The 17,238-nt window shown below is 41.6% G+C and overlaps 1 protein-coding gene across 3 annotated transcripts in view; it reads left to right on the top strand.

Moving 5' to 3' along the window:
* LOC118211072 (copine-9-like) overlaps positions 1–17,238 on the top strand; it is a 96,918-nt gene that overhangs the window by 53,638 nt on the left and 26,042 nt on the right. For all 3 annotated transcript variants that reach the window (XR_004761951.1, XM_035387856.1, XM_035387857.1), the window contains 2 exons: positions 13,817–13,880; positions 16,907–17,010. Coding sequence is in view for 2 of the 3 variants with exons in the window: in XM_035387856.1 (XP_035243747.1) it covers positions 13,817–13,880; positions 16,907–17,010 (168 nt within the window). In the remaining variant the exon portion in view is untranslated. The remainder of the gene's footprint in view (positions 1–13,816; positions 13,881–16,906; positions 17,011–17,238) is intronic.

Consider the following 17,238-nt stretch of genomic DNA (forward strand, 5'->3'; position numbering starts at 1 on the left):
TAATTTCAAGGCAGGGAAAATTGTTTTGTGATCACAGCTCAAGTGAGAGCAACAGAAAAAAGTGTGTCTCAATTTAGAAAACGAATGACCTGCCAGAGATGTATATTGAAATATATGAGGTGGAAATGCACAGTTAAATTGGCTGTAGAGGAAGGTGACAGCATTGTGTTTGTTTCCGAAGTTTATGATCTACGGTAAATGCACTTTGAGCGCTTTCCCCCAGGGAAAATCCAGTCCATCAAAATGCTAATAAAAGCAGTTTGCATACATTGTCCAAGAATGCAGGTTTCCAGTTTCTGCAGTTAATAGACACCTTTCAGAGAGCCCTCTGGATAACCAGTAAAGACCCTGTAGCTATTATACTAACTCAGTCGAGCTGTCCATTTAACGTCTTCATCTACTAAAGCTGGGGTGATTGGGTCCCCCATTTTATTTATATATAGGAGTGGCAATTTTGGTGTGTGAGCATTTAACCCAGAATTTTCAGGTTTGATTCCCGAGAGGGGCTCTGTTTCTGCAAGGTACTCAACCCGAAATCCCTAGACCGTGTCATTGTTAAGCGCAGTTCCATGGTTTATGACATGCTGTATCATTAAGCATATGTCAGGGTATTGTGACATCACTGGCTGTGATGCCCATTTGAACAGTGTGAGGGAGCTGGCCAGTAAATCCTGTATGGGAAACACCAAATGGTACAAAAAATATCTGCACCACTTTAATTCAGCCATGGGGTTATGAGATCAAATTTATTGTTTAAAAACTCCAGATATGTGACTTGGCACTTTCAGAAAAAAAAACACTGGAGGGGTTCTGTACAAATCTAGCAACAAACATGTCAAATTGGCAATACTCTTTGCTTTGTTCTCGCTGCCATGCTTTGTGGTGGGTGAGAGTGTTTCTGTCAAATAGAGTTTGAGTTTTACATTTGTAGATTTGGACCAGTCTGTCTTTGGCTCTCCACAGCACCGTATGAGAATGGAGACTGATTGGTAGTATTTATAGAGGCCCCGGAGAATTCTGGCAGGTCTTCTTCAGACGTGTTGTGGTGCTGTCAGACTCGAAGTGCTTGGTAAGTGTTGGAGTAATAGATATATACAACTGAAAAACAATCTGAGAGTTCAGCGCGTTTAGCTGCAAACTTGCACTTGCATGTACAGTACATGACTCACAATGCTACTAGATTTTATTTATCCACGCTTAAGTTCCAGACCTCAGATGAAAGCACCAAAAATATGACATTTTGATATGAAAGTTTTTCTTGCTCTAAAATATCTTTATCAACCATACTTTGCTTTGTTCTGTTTATCTATAATCCTAAAAGGGTGTCCTTTTCAAAGTATATCTAATCTCTTCATCCATCCAACATATTTTTGAAGTTATAAGCTGTTACTTAGAGGGGAGGTAGGCAAAGATCGCCAAGAAAGACCATCTGTCTCTTTGGAAAGGAATATCTGCAAGTCCTTAATCTGCTTCAGTTACACGATAACACATAATTTTACATAATCTTACTTGCATCCTTCATACTAAAATAAATCTCTTTTCAGTGTTTTCTTCTTCTTATTTTGTATAGCAGTAGGCATCCACAGCATAGGAGTTATACTCTCTAAAAAAAGAGAAGGAGCAATAGGTTCATATCTGCTCATTATCTCTGGACTTGTTTTTGTCTACATACTTTGTGTATTGCAGTTGCAATTAATTACCTTTACCGTTGAACAGAGCTGAGGTGAATTAATCTCTGTGAATTTGAATTCTTCAGGGACAAGCAAACCTCATAAAGCCTAGTAGACCTATTATCATCTTAAGGGGCTACATTTATTATTGCACAGGACCTCTGTAAGTGTTGGTTTGTTTTATGATAATGAACTGAGATGGGGACACAACCTGGGGAAGTCCTTTAAATTTCTGGCTAGGAATTATTCCAGAGTCCCATTTCCTAAATGATAACTGATTTATCAACTCATGATAAACACAGTGAAACCCTACTGTCAAACCCCATCAGCACATTAAGTTCAGGATTAGATAACTCAGGTGTATATGCTAGTTCCAACCACTTAGCCTAGCTTCATTTTCTGAACATACACTAATAGCTGACTCTCATACTGGACCACAATAAAATGAGCTGGATACTCGTGCTCTCTGCAGCTGCAGCTGATGATGAAATAAAATGTCAGATCAAGATATGATTGACCTAAATAATCAAGAGCATGAGTTCACAGGAAATCCTGAAATGGATCAGCTTGTTATAAATTCCAGTTTACATGTATATGCTTTTCAAAATGAGAGAGTACTGCACCATGTCAGGTGTTCACACAATAGCAACTTAAAATATCTTTCTTTTACCTTGTGCACCTTACTGATGAACTGCACTTCCCCTGAAACCCGAACAGTGATGGCCCCTTAGATGATACTAATTACAATAAATATTATACCAACCTTGCCCATTTCCTGCAATTGTGTCCCTCATCAAACCTTTCTTTCTCTCACATAAATATGATCAAAATTAAAATAACATTTACAAATGTACAGTTATGGACATAATGGAGCACAGTCTCACACCAGATACAGATCCTCTGTTGAGTCCTGTGTGCATGTTTTCCGCCTCCTCACCCATGATGCTACCCAACGTGCGCCCAGTGAGATTTACCACTTTACACTATTTGCTCTGGAGTGTGTAGCCATTGTCAGCCCGAGTGAAATCCAGGGCTGTTGCTGCTTCACGCAATCCACCTCAAGCACCAAAAGACCCTGTTCCATCATCTTAAGTGTGTGTCACTGCGTTCAGTTCAACAGGGTTCCAGTTTTCTTTCCAGTACACTTTTGATTGCTCGTTCTTTTCTTTTCCTTCTGCCTTTTGGTAGTTGCTATACTTTTTGGGCTTTCAGACCAGAATAGCTGGCGGCCTTTTTGCTACAGTACTACTGCTTCTTTCCCTGTTTTTCTATTCCTTTCTTTCTTGGCATACTTTCTTCTGGTAGTATTCTGCAGCATATTCCTATATTTTTATATGCCTTAGGTCCAGAGCCATGCTCATATGACACTGTGGCATCAATCCTTCACAACGTCCAGTCAGTCATTTCACAGTTCAAGCATCAGGCATTTCTGAACATACTGTACTGGACTACAGGCTGTATGAAATTCATGGAATATGCCATCATTGATCATGTTCTCCATCATTATCCAGTGTGGGTACGTCTACATGTAACTACACCCAGTGTGGTTATGTCTACATATGACTACACCCAGTGTGGTTACGTTTGGACATGTCTTTCCACAGAATTGCTTGATAGGGCTCAGTTGTGGAAAAATTGTTTCTATTTGAGGGCTGAAAACTGATGGTTTTTCACCCTCCCTTTACCTGGGAGTCAGGTGTGACAGTCTGACCAATCAGTAGCATTAATTGATCAGTTAATGGCCTGGGAGAAAATAAATTATAATAATAAAGGCATACGCACATCCAAAATTTAGCGCAGGTGCCTGGTAAAAGAGAAGAATAATGCAAAACAAGAGTGTATGTGTGTATTTCCCAGGACCACTTGCATGATGACCGTCCAGTGACCGACGTGTAATGTTACGTATTCCAGAATCAATTAAGGAGTTGCTGACGTGTCACTATTGTCTATTTATACAGGTGTACTCACATGACCACCTTTACCTGACGAAGACCGAAATGGTCGAAACGTTGTCACTGCTCACAGATTTTAGTTAAATAAAAATCACTTGGGAGCATAATAGCAGTGTGCTGGTAGTATTTTCTTGTTTTGCATTATTCTGAGAGAAAAGAAAACCAGGGCCAGATTAGGTTTTGGGGGCCCGATTTGAGTATCTGCTGTCTTTTTAAAATACTCTTTACTGCCCTAGATCTAAGATAGACCTTAAATATGTCAAATCTTCACAAATATTATCAATCTCACATTTGGCAAATCTGTAAACCTGGCATAGTCTAGATTTGTGCACAGTTTCACAGACTTTCTGTTGGTGCCTGGCTATGCCCGGACCCATCTAATGGGATAAATGCTGCTATTGTGTCAGTTGTGTTTTAATTACATTTTTTTTAAATGTAAAGGTTGTTACATTGTAGATTCTGTAGATCAGCGATTCACTTCTGTGCTTGTTACTTTCGAACGTGGGTCACATCTAATCCACATTAATTATTGGTCACAACTTTTCCAAGTTGAAAAAGGGTTATGCTGGTTTTTATTAACCAAACTTGGATATACACTGTATTTTTAGTTAGCCTCCTGGTGTTAATGTGCAAGTTGTATGTTTATACTCTCACAACTATGCCTCACTTAGATGTAGCATGTAAGTTTGGTTCAAGTAAGAGCAAACTGTCAAAATGGCTTCCTTTTTGTATGCTCTGTACAAAATGAAGCGCAATACAAATTCCCTCCTCGGGCAAATGGGAATGGAGGCTTTAATTTTACTTTTCTGAAGCTTAGGTTACGCAAAAGCCCTGAGTGCAAGTCCCACTGTGGGGTGGTTCATCTTTGCTCAAATGGATAATTAACCATGGTTCCTTTCCCAACCGCCCTTAGATGTCCCGTCAACCTTTCAATGGGCTGGAGATTTCTTCAGGGAAAGCTCAGGGAAAAGCAAGTTACACAAGTAATCAATCCCTGGCTACAAAACTCCATCTGCTGCTATCGATGAAAAGCGGTTTCAGGAGTTTCTGTGGTTAATATTATAGGCTCAATGGGTTATATTAATAGCAGTGGTTTCCCTCAGGCTATCGGCATATTTTATTTACGGAGCAAAATAAATTAAGCTCCCATTTCTGCTCTGGGCCTTCAAAGCAAATAATTGGGTTTCACTGTTTGTGTTATAGAGGATTTTAAAAATACATTAACTGGTATTAATGCGTTCATGTTTTATGTTTTAAATGGCTTTGGAAATGGTGGTGACACTCTGAAGGTTCATTGCTTCCAACATACCTGTATTTGGGAGGTTGGGTTGATCTTACATGTCCTAACATGTCCACAACACATCAAACCCGCTTTTGTATTATTTGCATAAAATATCCCTTGTATTAAGTAGGGAAAGTATGGACACTGCAAACCTTCTGTTACTATTTTCTGTACTGGGGTAGCACATTTGATGGTGACTTTACTCCATTTCGCCGCACCGTTGGGCACCTATTGAAAATGTTGTTTTACACCTGGTTTCCAGGCTGATTTTCCTGTCTGCCCTACATTTCTATATGAATACATCTGCCTATCTCCCCATCCATCTCTCGACCTTGTCTGCCCACTATCTGGCTACGTGTTGGTGTTTGAAAGCTGTTATGTATGCGTGTGGGTTGCCAGAGAGGGGCAGCGGGGTTTGCGGTTGCAGTCTGTTTGGGCGCGTGTGATGTCGGGGCTGATTCTGCGGCGCTTGTTTCCCCCACAGTGGGGGATGCTCGACAGGCCGTGGAGCGCTAGGAGACTCCCCATCTGGCTCTTCTCAGCGTACCTGGGGGAGAGATTGCTGGAGATCGCTGGGAGCTATTTTTGTTCCTTCTAGAATAAACAGCTCCTGCTTGCCAACTGTGTGTCTGGGGAGTGCCATTGTATGTAATAGGTCTGACAGAAAACCCTATGAGCACATAAGGGTTTGTCTAAATCCGAGGCATTATTACGATTGATTACGAGAATGATGAGCGCTGTTGTCACCGTGCATGATCATTTTGAATGCAGAACCCATGGTCTAGTCGTGCAGATACGAAATGGAGATGGGAACAATGCATAGGGCAGCTTGACTGTTTTTACAAATACTCTTTTAGCTGAGCTTTAGCTTACCAAACAGTATTCCATGCTGTACACCATTTTTGCATGTGTGTCTACGTGTGTGGTTCAAGTCTGGGCCATCACCTGCTGTAAAATTAGAAGACCTCAGAATATCTGTCTTTATAGAAAGTACACAGTGTATTTTTTAATATTTTTTTTCCTGCATAAAAAACCTGCAGTAACGTGACCACTGATGGTAGATTAAATCAATGGTAATCTAAATTATTCTTTCACCTTTAATCTATACCTGATGCCATATAGATGGTCTTCACAGGGATGGTTGACCTCTTGGGAATAGCTTGACAGCTTCTTGCCAAACTCAATGCCTTTACTGAGTTTAGATGTTTCATAGAACAAACTCTTTGGTGCCATTTACATAGATTGGTTGAAGCTACACTTTAGCGGATTGATCCAGTAATAAGGCTTTCATTCCCCACTTTTCAGCATTCTACAATGAGAGCAAAGGCTTCTTAGCAGCTTAGGGAAACAAAATCCCTCTTAATCACTTCACTTGTAATTCAGCAGGCATGGATAATAGAATGCTTAGACGAAATCAAAGCACCTGCCATTGGCCGATTTCTCTTACATTATTTATTTACCTCTTTGATTATAATTCCCTGCAAATGTAAATCAGGAAGGGTTATCCAATTGTTCAGCGAAGCTTGTGGTGGTAGTGGTGGCAGTGTGTGTGTGTGTGTGTGCGTGTGTGTGTGGGGGGGGGGGGGGGGTATTTGTGAGAGAGAGAGAGTGTGTGTGCGTGTGTGCACGTGTGTGTGTGTGTGTGTGTGGGTATGTGTGAAAGAGAGAGTGTGTGTACATGTGCGTGTGTGCACTTGTGTGCGTGTGTGTGTGTGCACGTGCGTGTGTGTGTGTGTGCACATGCGTGTGCGTGTGTGTGTGTGTGCAGGTGCGTCCGTGTGTGTATATGCGTGTGTTTGCATGCGTGAGTGTGTGTATGTGTGCTTGCTGCATTGAGAAGGCAGAGAGGAATGTGTCTTTGTAAAGAAATGGATAACATGAGGTTTGGCTTTCCTTTGGGGTAAGCTCCATATCAACAAGCATGTACTCATACATATTCTTATGTGCCCTTGTGCAGCACTGGAGAGGCAAACAATTGTATACCTTCTGTGTGGCTCTAGCATCATTTTTCTTCTCTGATCTTCCACGACCACTTCAACCTGCCTACTTCTGATAGCTAACGAGGGCTGAGTAACAGATAAGAGCAAATGCAACTGTAGAAGAAGCCCCCATCGATCTGTTGTCTTACCGGTTCCATGGGAAGGATCTCACTGAGCAGCGTTTCTTTCTCAGAGAGTCGTTCAGCTGCTTCACGTTATCCAGGTTATTCCAGCCACTCTCCATGTTAAAAGTGAATGGATTGTGTTGTCTTTCCTGGAGGAGGTGGCGGGGGCAGGTGTCTCGTCTCATTGAAGCTGACGGTGGGGTGTTGAGGGAGGGGGTGGGGGAGGGGGAGGGGGGTCATCCTGCGAGAGGGAGTGAAGGCTCCTCCTTCAGTGAGCCCTCGAGGGGCTCTGTGTCTGAAGGGCTCAGGTGAAGGGGGTTGTCCGGTGTCTCCAGATACTCACTGTCCATCACTATCTGCTCCGCTGGAGCTGCCAGGGCAACCAGCGCCAGGCAGAATGTTGTTTACTCCCGCAGCTTAGACCACACAACTGCCACGGAAGAGTCTGGAGAAAGGCAGAAGCCCCCAGGGCCGGGGTATCAGTAAAATGTGTTTGGTTCTGGTTCTGCCGGATTTTTGAGTGTCAGGTCATTTTATTATCATTCTATTATCCATAATCAGATTGTACCTCACCTTTAATAAGACCACATTTCTCTTTGTCCTTGACTTGCATTTTATTTTTTTATTTTTTTTGTGATCCATTGTATTTTTCCAGCAACAATTTCTATTCATGGTCTTGAAGAGCTACAGTCACCTCCAAAATGATTTTCACTCTTGATAAGGATGAACAAATAACACCCAGTTTCAAAGTTCCCATGTTGAAATGGAAGTAAAAAAGGAGATTTTTGGCCACACACATCAGCAGGGGGTTTGACATCTCAGGATTGTGTTGAAACAGACGTACTGTAATACCAACAGTGAAATACGGTGGTAGATCCATGATGTTATAAGGTGGGTTTGCACCCCTGCAGCTCTTGTTGAGGTCAATGGATTTGTGAACCCCAGCAAGTACTAGCAATTGCATTTTGGCTGTAGTGAATCTGGGTGTCAGTCATAACCTCCTGAGACCTGGCAGAAAAAAAAGTTTAAGTATTGAAATGTTTTGACAAAATACATGTGTCTGTGCAGTGAAAAGATTTCTTTAATGTTTAGTGATTGTCACTGAAGTGTAGGTTTCAGCATAATAGAATATATGGTTAAAAAGATACAAAAAATGACGAGAGATCAAGAGATTAACTGATTAACATTTTGCAGATGTGTTATTGTGGTGGAGCACTGAAAGGGTTCAGCTCAGCTATGTTACTGTGTCAGTGTCAGGGGCAGTCTCTCTATTTCCGGCTCTGGGTGGGTTCTGTAGCCCTTTTTACAATGTCTTAATGAAGCTGTTTTGGTATTCAGCTTTATCTTCTCCAGAATTGAAAGCATGCAAAACTGGAACACTGCCAATGAAATATTGAGGAACGGAAACCATTCATGTGATGCCTCCCCCCCCCCCCCCCCCCCCCCCCCTTGCATATTTTGATGCTTCTCCCGTCCTTTTGAGGCAGGTTCGATATCGGTTGTCGAGAGAACTGCGGCAGAGTGATGGGGGGAGGGGGGAGGGGGGTTTTAGACAAACAAGCAAACATGCATAATGAATTGTCCTTGTTCTGAAAAGACTGATGTTGGTGTTTTATCACTCAGACGCTGAAAAAGTCTAAGGGGATGTGCACGCCCCCCCTTGTGTTTTCACATTCTTGTACATTCCGAGAGGAGAGTATATTTTTGTACCTGCCTGCCTGCTGCAGTAAATGAGTCTGACAAGCTGTTTGCATGTGTACTGTCTACATCTTGTGACACACTCACCTTGCTCATGTCCTTGACTATTCATGCTAAGATCGGGTGTGTATTTGTATCTGAAGTTCAAACTCTGTCACAATTCGAGCTGCACCCCTGAATTCCCAGGATTCAAAAAGTGGAAAGTTACATAAACTCCACCCCCCCAACCCCCTAAATATGTCCTGTTTGCAGGATCAGTGAAAACATACTCAAAGCAATATTATGCAGTCCTAATATATTCTCCAGTATTTTTCATGTGGTTGCACGTCGTGCTTTTGAATTTGTTCTTCAAAACCCTATTGACCGATTAAAAATGACACACTAATTTGATTTTAAAATGTATCACTAGCAAGTTCACAAGTGTCAGTACACTAAAGAAGTGGCATAGGGAAACCAAGTGTGTGCTTTATCCAGTTCCCCTGTGCATGCCTAGCAGTTTCCAGTACTGCACATCAGGGCTTTTGATGGCAGGGGTTATGTCTCTTTTAATGCCTCTAATGTCATTTATTGGGAGACTGAGCCGTCTTTCTTGCTCCTCATTTGATTCTTGCCGGAACTCGGGAGACGGAGCTGTCAGAAAGTCTGCCTAATTGGAGTGTGGCAGGGCGAGGTGGGGTCGGGGGGGGGTGGAGATGTAAGACAGCCGAAGCTGAGCTTGACGTATTTTGCTCCTGCACCTCTCTCCCCGTCTGTGGGTTTGGCGGATGAGGTTTTTCATCACGAGCCGGAGTAAGCGAGAGAGAGGTGTGCCCCGTCGTCCGTTTCTGTGCATCAGGTGTTGAGGCCGGGCCCGTCGGGGACACGTTCAGGAGGGCACACCGTAATCAAACCAGCGCTCGGTCCCAGCGCTTTTTATTTATTTATTAATTTTTTTTTTACAGTTTTACAATTTTTTTCTCTCTCTTTGGGTCTGTGACAAATAGCTGTGTGGTGGAAACGGGGCAGCCGAGGCACGGGCGAAATTGGAAAGCTTTATTGTGACAGACACATTTGAGGTACAAAACACACCCTGGAGACCCTCCGACTGTGGCTGTGGGACAGATCTGAGAAGACTCTGCCCAGGAACTGTTATACAGTGAATGCAAAGGCCTGACAGCTGGCCAGCGTGGACATGGGCTGAAAGAGAGCTGTGGAAAAAGACAGAAAAATGTGTTTTTAAAAGTGTACTTTAGTGTACAAAATTTAACAGTCACGTATAAAAAGTTTTTAGTTTAAGGTCTTCACCATTTCAGATGCTCCTCTTCCTTTTTCTGTGGCAGTTCATCGCTGATGATCTTTCAATTCCTGGCAGGTCCTTCTGCAGCAGTGCATCCAGGAGCTTTATTAAAGTGAAGTACCTTTAACCTTGTGTCCAGACCTCCTCCCTCTGTACCGGTGAAAGTGTTCTAGCCTTGTAGACTCTGAAGTCCAACACCATAAATTGCGCAAATATATAAATGGACACCATGCCATTTAGGGTGTCAAGGACAAATGCCTTCAGTCCGACTGAAATGGCTTTTCCTGGCACAAATTGACAGAGCGGATGTCGACTGCTTTGTAGATGTGGGCTGACATGTCACATCTTGGTCTGACTCTCCAAAGCAGATCTACCCCTCAAGATCATTAATTTTCATTGAATTGATTGAGTATGATTGACTTTATGTTTTTGAAACATTGATTTTTTTGTCAGGGAGACAGCTATTATCACAACTCTTGCTTTGGTGGCCCCAGTACTGTTGTATTCTTTGGTACAACACCAAAGGCCATGCAAAAACATTACAGAGAAAGCATTGAGTTCCTGACACCTAAGATCACTCTGATTATTGAAGGACAACTAGTCCTCAAATTCTCTGTTGACAGAGTATTGCTCAAAGTATTTACATGGATTCCAGTCCGGGCATGGTTTCCTGCCTTTACCACAAACATTGGCTCTGGATCCTTTTCATCTGGCAAATCGACGCCTGAGTTTCCATCAACATTTCTCATCAGAATTCTATCAGTCTGTGAGCTGCCTCCTAAAGCATGCTGGGTAGCAGGTGGAAATAAACTGTTATTGAATCCTGATTTCCAGAACGGAGGACTTTTCATTAACAGGCTCTTATTTCTTGTGAAAAGTCATTACGCTATGACTATGAAAACTCACTAAACTGTTCTTGAGTTGTTTACCTGATGCAAATCATCTCACTATCAAACTCACAAACATAATAGTTACATATCTATAGACTTGCCATTGTTGTTTTCTGTGAAATGTCCTTTCTGTAATAGATATCATTTTTCCCAATAAGGAAGAGGAAGTTTTCAAGGTTCCAACCCCACACCTTACAGTACATTACTGAAAAGTCCAAGCTGTCTTCTTACAGAGCCTAAACTTACAGTAGGAATTAACATAGCCGCTTGTGTGCGCTGGGAGATATGCTCAAACACAAATGCATTGAATGGCTGGGTCTCAGGAGTGTCTAGCTAGCGAATAATAATGTACAAATTTTCTGTCATTGGATTTACAGTTACATTGAACTATGATCGCTAGATAGCTTTACCAAAACAAAAACTATGAATAATAACTGCCACGTTGTGACATACAAATTTGGCTTCTGGCATGCATTCTCACATACATCCATTACATGACGATCAACTTGTTTTCAATGCTCACCCCGGCTAGATTCGCAGATGCAACTGGTTCAGTCGCTGTTTGTTAGCAACACCCTACCTTTTCATATTGTTAGCTAACATTGGCGAACACAACCGGTGAACCTAAGCTAACAGAAAAAATAAAAAAAATGTATATATTTGCAAACATTTGCAAATGTTCACCTTGTTGAATGCAACTCTGTATAATGTGTACCAGGATTTATACCACTTGACATGAATCCTCATTAGAATAATACATATACATTGTACCTGCTTTATTTTTGTATTTTGCATCTTACAGAAGACCTGGTATTGTGGGTTATTTATATCTATAGGTATATGGGTAACTGTGTTTTTTTTGAGTATCATGAAAGCTCAGATCCTTGGTTGTTTGCTGGTGCTTGTGAAGCACAATTAGTTGCAAGACAGTAGTTTTTATTGTCCTTTTTTTTTTTTTACCAATTAAGTAAATGTTAAATATCTAGTTGCATTCTGATAGAAGTGATTGTGTGCTAGAAGGATACAGATATCTAGATAATCAGATTGGATGACAGAGAAGGATGTGTGTGGTGCTGCAAAGATCAGAAATAAAATATGTGATGAAATGTGATTCGCGATGGTGATGGAGGAATGGTGTCAGTTTTAGCGATTGGGTTACGAAGGGTTAAAACATGAAGAATTCCCGCGAGCACGGAATCTTGGCTGGAATTTCTGTGGCTGCTTTTGAGACATCGAAATGCGAAGAAGGTCGCCACTGAGATGCAGCGCATCAAGCCAAGTTGGACAGCACTCATTTATCACGGGATTAATCCGAATCCTCTCCTGATTGGGTTTCCTTGTTTATAAAAAAATGCATTGATTGGAAAGGCAGAATAAGGAACACACAAGGTGGATTAATTATGTTTTAAATTGCTAGCGTGTGGGCCGCTGACCTGTCTCTCACGTTGCATACATGTGATATGCGATTGCTGCAGTTGGGGAGGGGGAGGGGGAGGGGGGGGGGGTGGTGGTACCCACAGGAAAATCGCTTTCCTCTTCGTGTAATACAATCACAGAATGAGCCGGAGGTTAGATTTCTCCACAGAACTAAGAGGATTCAAGGGCATTTTAAATGGTCTGTCGCCCACTAGGTGTATGCACTCAGCAGAATGCATTGTTGTCGTTAACATGTTTACATCCTGAAACAAAATGTATGTTCAAGAAGACATTTCTCAATGTGTAAAACAGCCCCATGTCTGTAAAATGCCTACATTTATGACAGTGACGTTCTATCTGTATCTTGTAAAGACAGTCAAGCTGTGACTGCATTTACATGCAAATGGTAGACCGTTCAGGGTGTTCTTTATGAGTTAATGTTTAGCCATATAATACCAGGCAAGTAAATTAGGTATTGAGGAAAGATTTTTAAAGCAAGACCCTACCGTTTGATATGAAGCTGCTTGAAAAGCTCCAAAGGCTGTACTACATGCTAAATCATGTCTCTTTAGACATGGCTGTAACTCGTCTGCATATCTATTCATGTGAATAGATAGATATGCAGACATTAAATTGAATGCATTAGGGATTCCCCTTTCCATTCCAGCAAAAGCTCCCCATTGGATAATATTATAATTATACTGATCTTATTTCCCTCATACATCATGGATCATGGGATGAAATTCCATTTTAATACATAGATGAATCAGCCTGGACGATAATGGCCTTACAGTGTGACACGAGTGTTAAATGAAGAAATAAAATGTCTTTTTGAAGTGAAAACTGCAAAAAGAGGATGCCAGTATAGCATGAGTACTTTAACAGTTTCTTATGATGATGGACTGGTACATTATATCTGAATATACAGTGAGAGGAAGAGCTAAAATATTACTGGTTTTGTGTCTCTACAGAGAGAACTGACTGATTTGGAACCTGTGCACATCGTTCTGTTTTGTCTTTCTTTCCACTAATTAGGAGTCTGGATCTGCTGTGTGTATAATACAGTCTTGGGTATATAGTAATTGTGTGTTCAGCCAGCAGTCTTGACCTATGGGTCACAATCTATCTCTGGGATTCTAAAAACAGTCTCTCTCTCCCTCTCTCTCTCTGTGTCTCTCTCTCTCTCTCCCCCTCCATTTCTCACCCCCCCTCTCTCTCTCTCTCTCTCTCTCACACACACTCACTCACTCACTCATTCACACACTCACACACAGATGTCTGTACACATGAGCTCACAAACAGACGTCTGTACATGTGAGCTCACACACACTTGCAAACCAGTTCACACATGGGCTCTCAGGTACACACACACACATGCACGTACATGCATGCATGCACTTAAACAGAAATACACACACGCATGCACGCACACACGCACACGCGCACACACACAGCAGATTGTGTCCAAGGTGAGCTGTATCTTTCTGCGCTGATTCATAACCTGTTGCTTTTTTTTTCCCTTTTCCAGTGGGATTCCAGGAAAGAAATGCGGGACCATTATATTTACAGCTGAGGAGCTCAGCAACTGCCGGGTCTGTACTGCGCGGCGAACTCATTTGCACGGCCACATGCATGCATACTGTACACACCTATGCACTCCCACAGTGCACACATAGAGTCACCCCCCTGAAGCTATACACTGTACAAACGCTCATGCAAATTGCATGAATACTGTATATATACACATTTACTCTAAGTACACTTATGTACGCAAGTCATATTCATATGCAGTGCTTTCTTTAGCAGATCAATTAGTTCAGTATGAAAGATGGAGCACAGCAGGAGACGAGACCTGAGGTGCTATTTGAGAGCGAGAGGTTAGCGACCAAAGAGTCCACACGGAGAATTCCCAGAGTTTTCTCTCCTCATGTCCTTTAATTGATTCCTCGTTTTCTGCCTGAATGCATGTTGCAATGTCTTAGCAACTGGTACCACCTTCTTTGTGTTATCTCTTTATTTATTTATTCTTTCATTTTGAAAACAAGATGGTAGGTTGTTTGTTCTTATTTCATTTCTAATGGAATTTTGCTTCATTGTTGAGTAGGCTATATCTTAAAACCTTGTTTGGAAAATACATTTTATAGCCCACTTTTTCTTTGCTAAATTCTTTTTGCTTGCTAAATTCTAAATATTTTAAAGATCGCATGCCTGTGTTGTATCAGTGGAAAATTTCTTGATCAACCTAAAAGCATAAAAGCCAAAGGAGGACACTACCCAGTGATTCAGTTGAACAAATGGGGTCTCCCCTGCCTTTACCTCTGCCCCCCCCCCTTCCCCAGAGGCACCCAGGCCTCCTCCATGCTGTTCTTGGTAATGCAGAACTTTCAGGGAATTTTTTCTTAAAACTTGAAGTGCACAGCTATATATCTTCTCTTGAACTCCATCCTGGAATCCACACATTCCTCCCTCTTACTGAGCACAAATGAGAAAGTGTGCCTGCATAATGAAGATGCAATCAGCCATACATATTAATGAGTTATGTCCTATTCTTCTGCTTTAGCAAAACCATTTGAATTATGAATCAGCCTCGTGTTCCTTGGTGGGTGAATGATTGTTGAGGCTCAGTTAGGAAGGGACATGTTTATCAGGGCCATGATTAAACAGTACACAGTGCGGAAATAGAGAGAAGTGCTTGGAACTGATTAATCGCAAAAATTCTGCCTTTGGGGTTGATTTCACTTTGTAATTATATTCAACTGTTATGCTTTTCTTTGGAAATGCAACTTGATTAAGGAATCACCAAAGTTAACTTATCAAATTGTGTATGTGAAGAAAATTACTTAACACATGAATTTATCCCTAAGTCAAAAACCTTTTTTGAATGAATCTGGGCCAATGTAGCCTCCAGGCTGATGAAAATTAATCTAACGACTTTAATTGTAACATTTCTGCTGCCAAAATTGGGTAGCTCAAGGTGATTTGGGGTTTCCCTTGGTTTTTATGCATGCCTGTTGATCTGCGATTATTGCATGAATTTTGAATCGATCGCTTTTCTAGAAGGGTAGAAACCCTGCCCCTACCAGCACTGCCTCAGCAAAAGTCTCATGGGAGAGACCAGAAGACCTCTAGAGGTCAGAGGTCACAGGTCAGGATAGAATAGATCCTCCTTCAACTGAATAACTGGGTAGCATCCTTCACTTGCCACCACTGATGTGGGGGAGGCGATGTGGGTAACTCCAGTGGGCATAATGCAGAGCGACTTTCATTTCACTCTGCACAAATTCACAGCTTGGTGTGGAAGGCATACGCCATGCTCCTTGTTCACGGTCAGTTTGGTCGTGTGTGTGGTGGGAACCTAAAGTAAGCATGCAGAAGTGGATTTCTGCACCACTGAACTGTACTGCACAGCCGTACCATCTGTTGTGGAAAACATATTACTGCATGAGTCAGTATAAAATAAACATAAAGTCTGGAATATAATGCATAATACATAACTTAACTTAAACAATGTCATTATTGCCTCTTTCAGACATATAATGTGCACAGATGGTTGTGTATTTCAGAATAAAAATTAAATTTTAACCATATTTACTGCATACAAAGCACATGTTCGTATTAGAAAGGGTGTATGTTTTACCGTATGCAGAATATTCACAGGTTCAGAACCAGCATGCTTTCACACGGAAGACAGGGTTTTGCGTGTGCATTATGAGCATTAGGAAGAAATATGATAGGGAGAAATTCAATCAAACCACAGAGTGGCTGAAATCTAACAAGTTTAAGCAAGTGAAACATATCTTTATTCATATCTTAAATAAAGAATTTATAACAATTCCATGGAGTCAGACTGGATGGTTAAGACCAAAACTCTTTGTAGTGAAACTGAGTTCCTCTTGCTATGTTGTGATAATGCCCCCTTTGGTTTGAGAATCACAACCATATAACGTAAATGAAACCTGCAGCCATGGGTGGCTAATACTACTGAACGACTGGGTCTGTATCTTTTTGCTTTCAGCTAAATAGCCAGCAGTCAGTTAAGACCAAAGCAACCAGATGAGGTGCAGTTAGCAAATGAACTGATCCATTAAATGCAGAGTAACAGCAAACAACAGTCCACCCTACTGCCTGATAATATCCAATGTATGAAAATACTCCAAATTGAATATTTTCATAGTGCTTCCTTCAGATGTACCTCCTTCCTCATTCATCATGTGGGCTGCTGTATGTGGTGACTTTTGACACCGATGTGGACTGTGTAGATAGTTTGCTGAATAGAGTTTTCATGGCACACTTTTATCTTTCACGTTTGGTTTTCTTATTTCTTAATTTCCACCTGCTGGTAAATATGCAGTTTGAACCCATAATTCTTTTTAAATTTGATTTTCTACCAAAAAGTGGCTGGTGGGAAATTAATTATTTAGGAAACAATAATGGAGTGTTGTAAATGTAGTTTTCACAGGGCAATTCTCCAAGAAAGATAACATTATTTTATATTCACTGAACAGAAGGTTCTGAGGGGTTGTTTGTTTTTTCCACATTTGTCCCATAACTTACCTCCCAAGTACCTTTTTTTAATCTTGCCTTATTTGTTCATTTTCTCTTTTTTCTGTATTTTCAGGACATTGCTACCATGCAGCTTTGTGCCAATAAACTGGATAAGAAGGACTTCTTTGGAAAGTCTGACCCCTTCCTGGTGTTCTACCGCAGCAATGAGGATGGGACGTGAGTGCAGCCTGAGTGGAAGCCAGGCCTGTTGGGCCGGGCACCATCTGTCACTGGGCCTTCGTCTTTAAGCTAGGCTCTGTGTTCCAGTTCAGTCCTGCTCTGTGTTTCAGTTCAGTCCTGTTCTGTGTTCCAGTTCAGTCCTGTTCTGTGTTCCAGTTCAGTCCTGTTCTGTGTTCCAGTTTAGCCCTGCCCTGTGTTCCAGTTTAGCCCTGCTATCTGTGTTTC

This window comes from Anguilla anguilla, chromosome 13 (genome assembly GCF_013347855.1).
Source record: "Anguilla anguilla isolate fAngAng1 chromosome 13, fAngAng1.pri, whole genome shotgun sequence".
Taxonomy (NCBI): domain Eukaryota; kingdom Metazoa; phylum Chordata; class Actinopteri; order Anguilliformes; family Anguillidae; genus Anguilla; species Anguilla anguilla.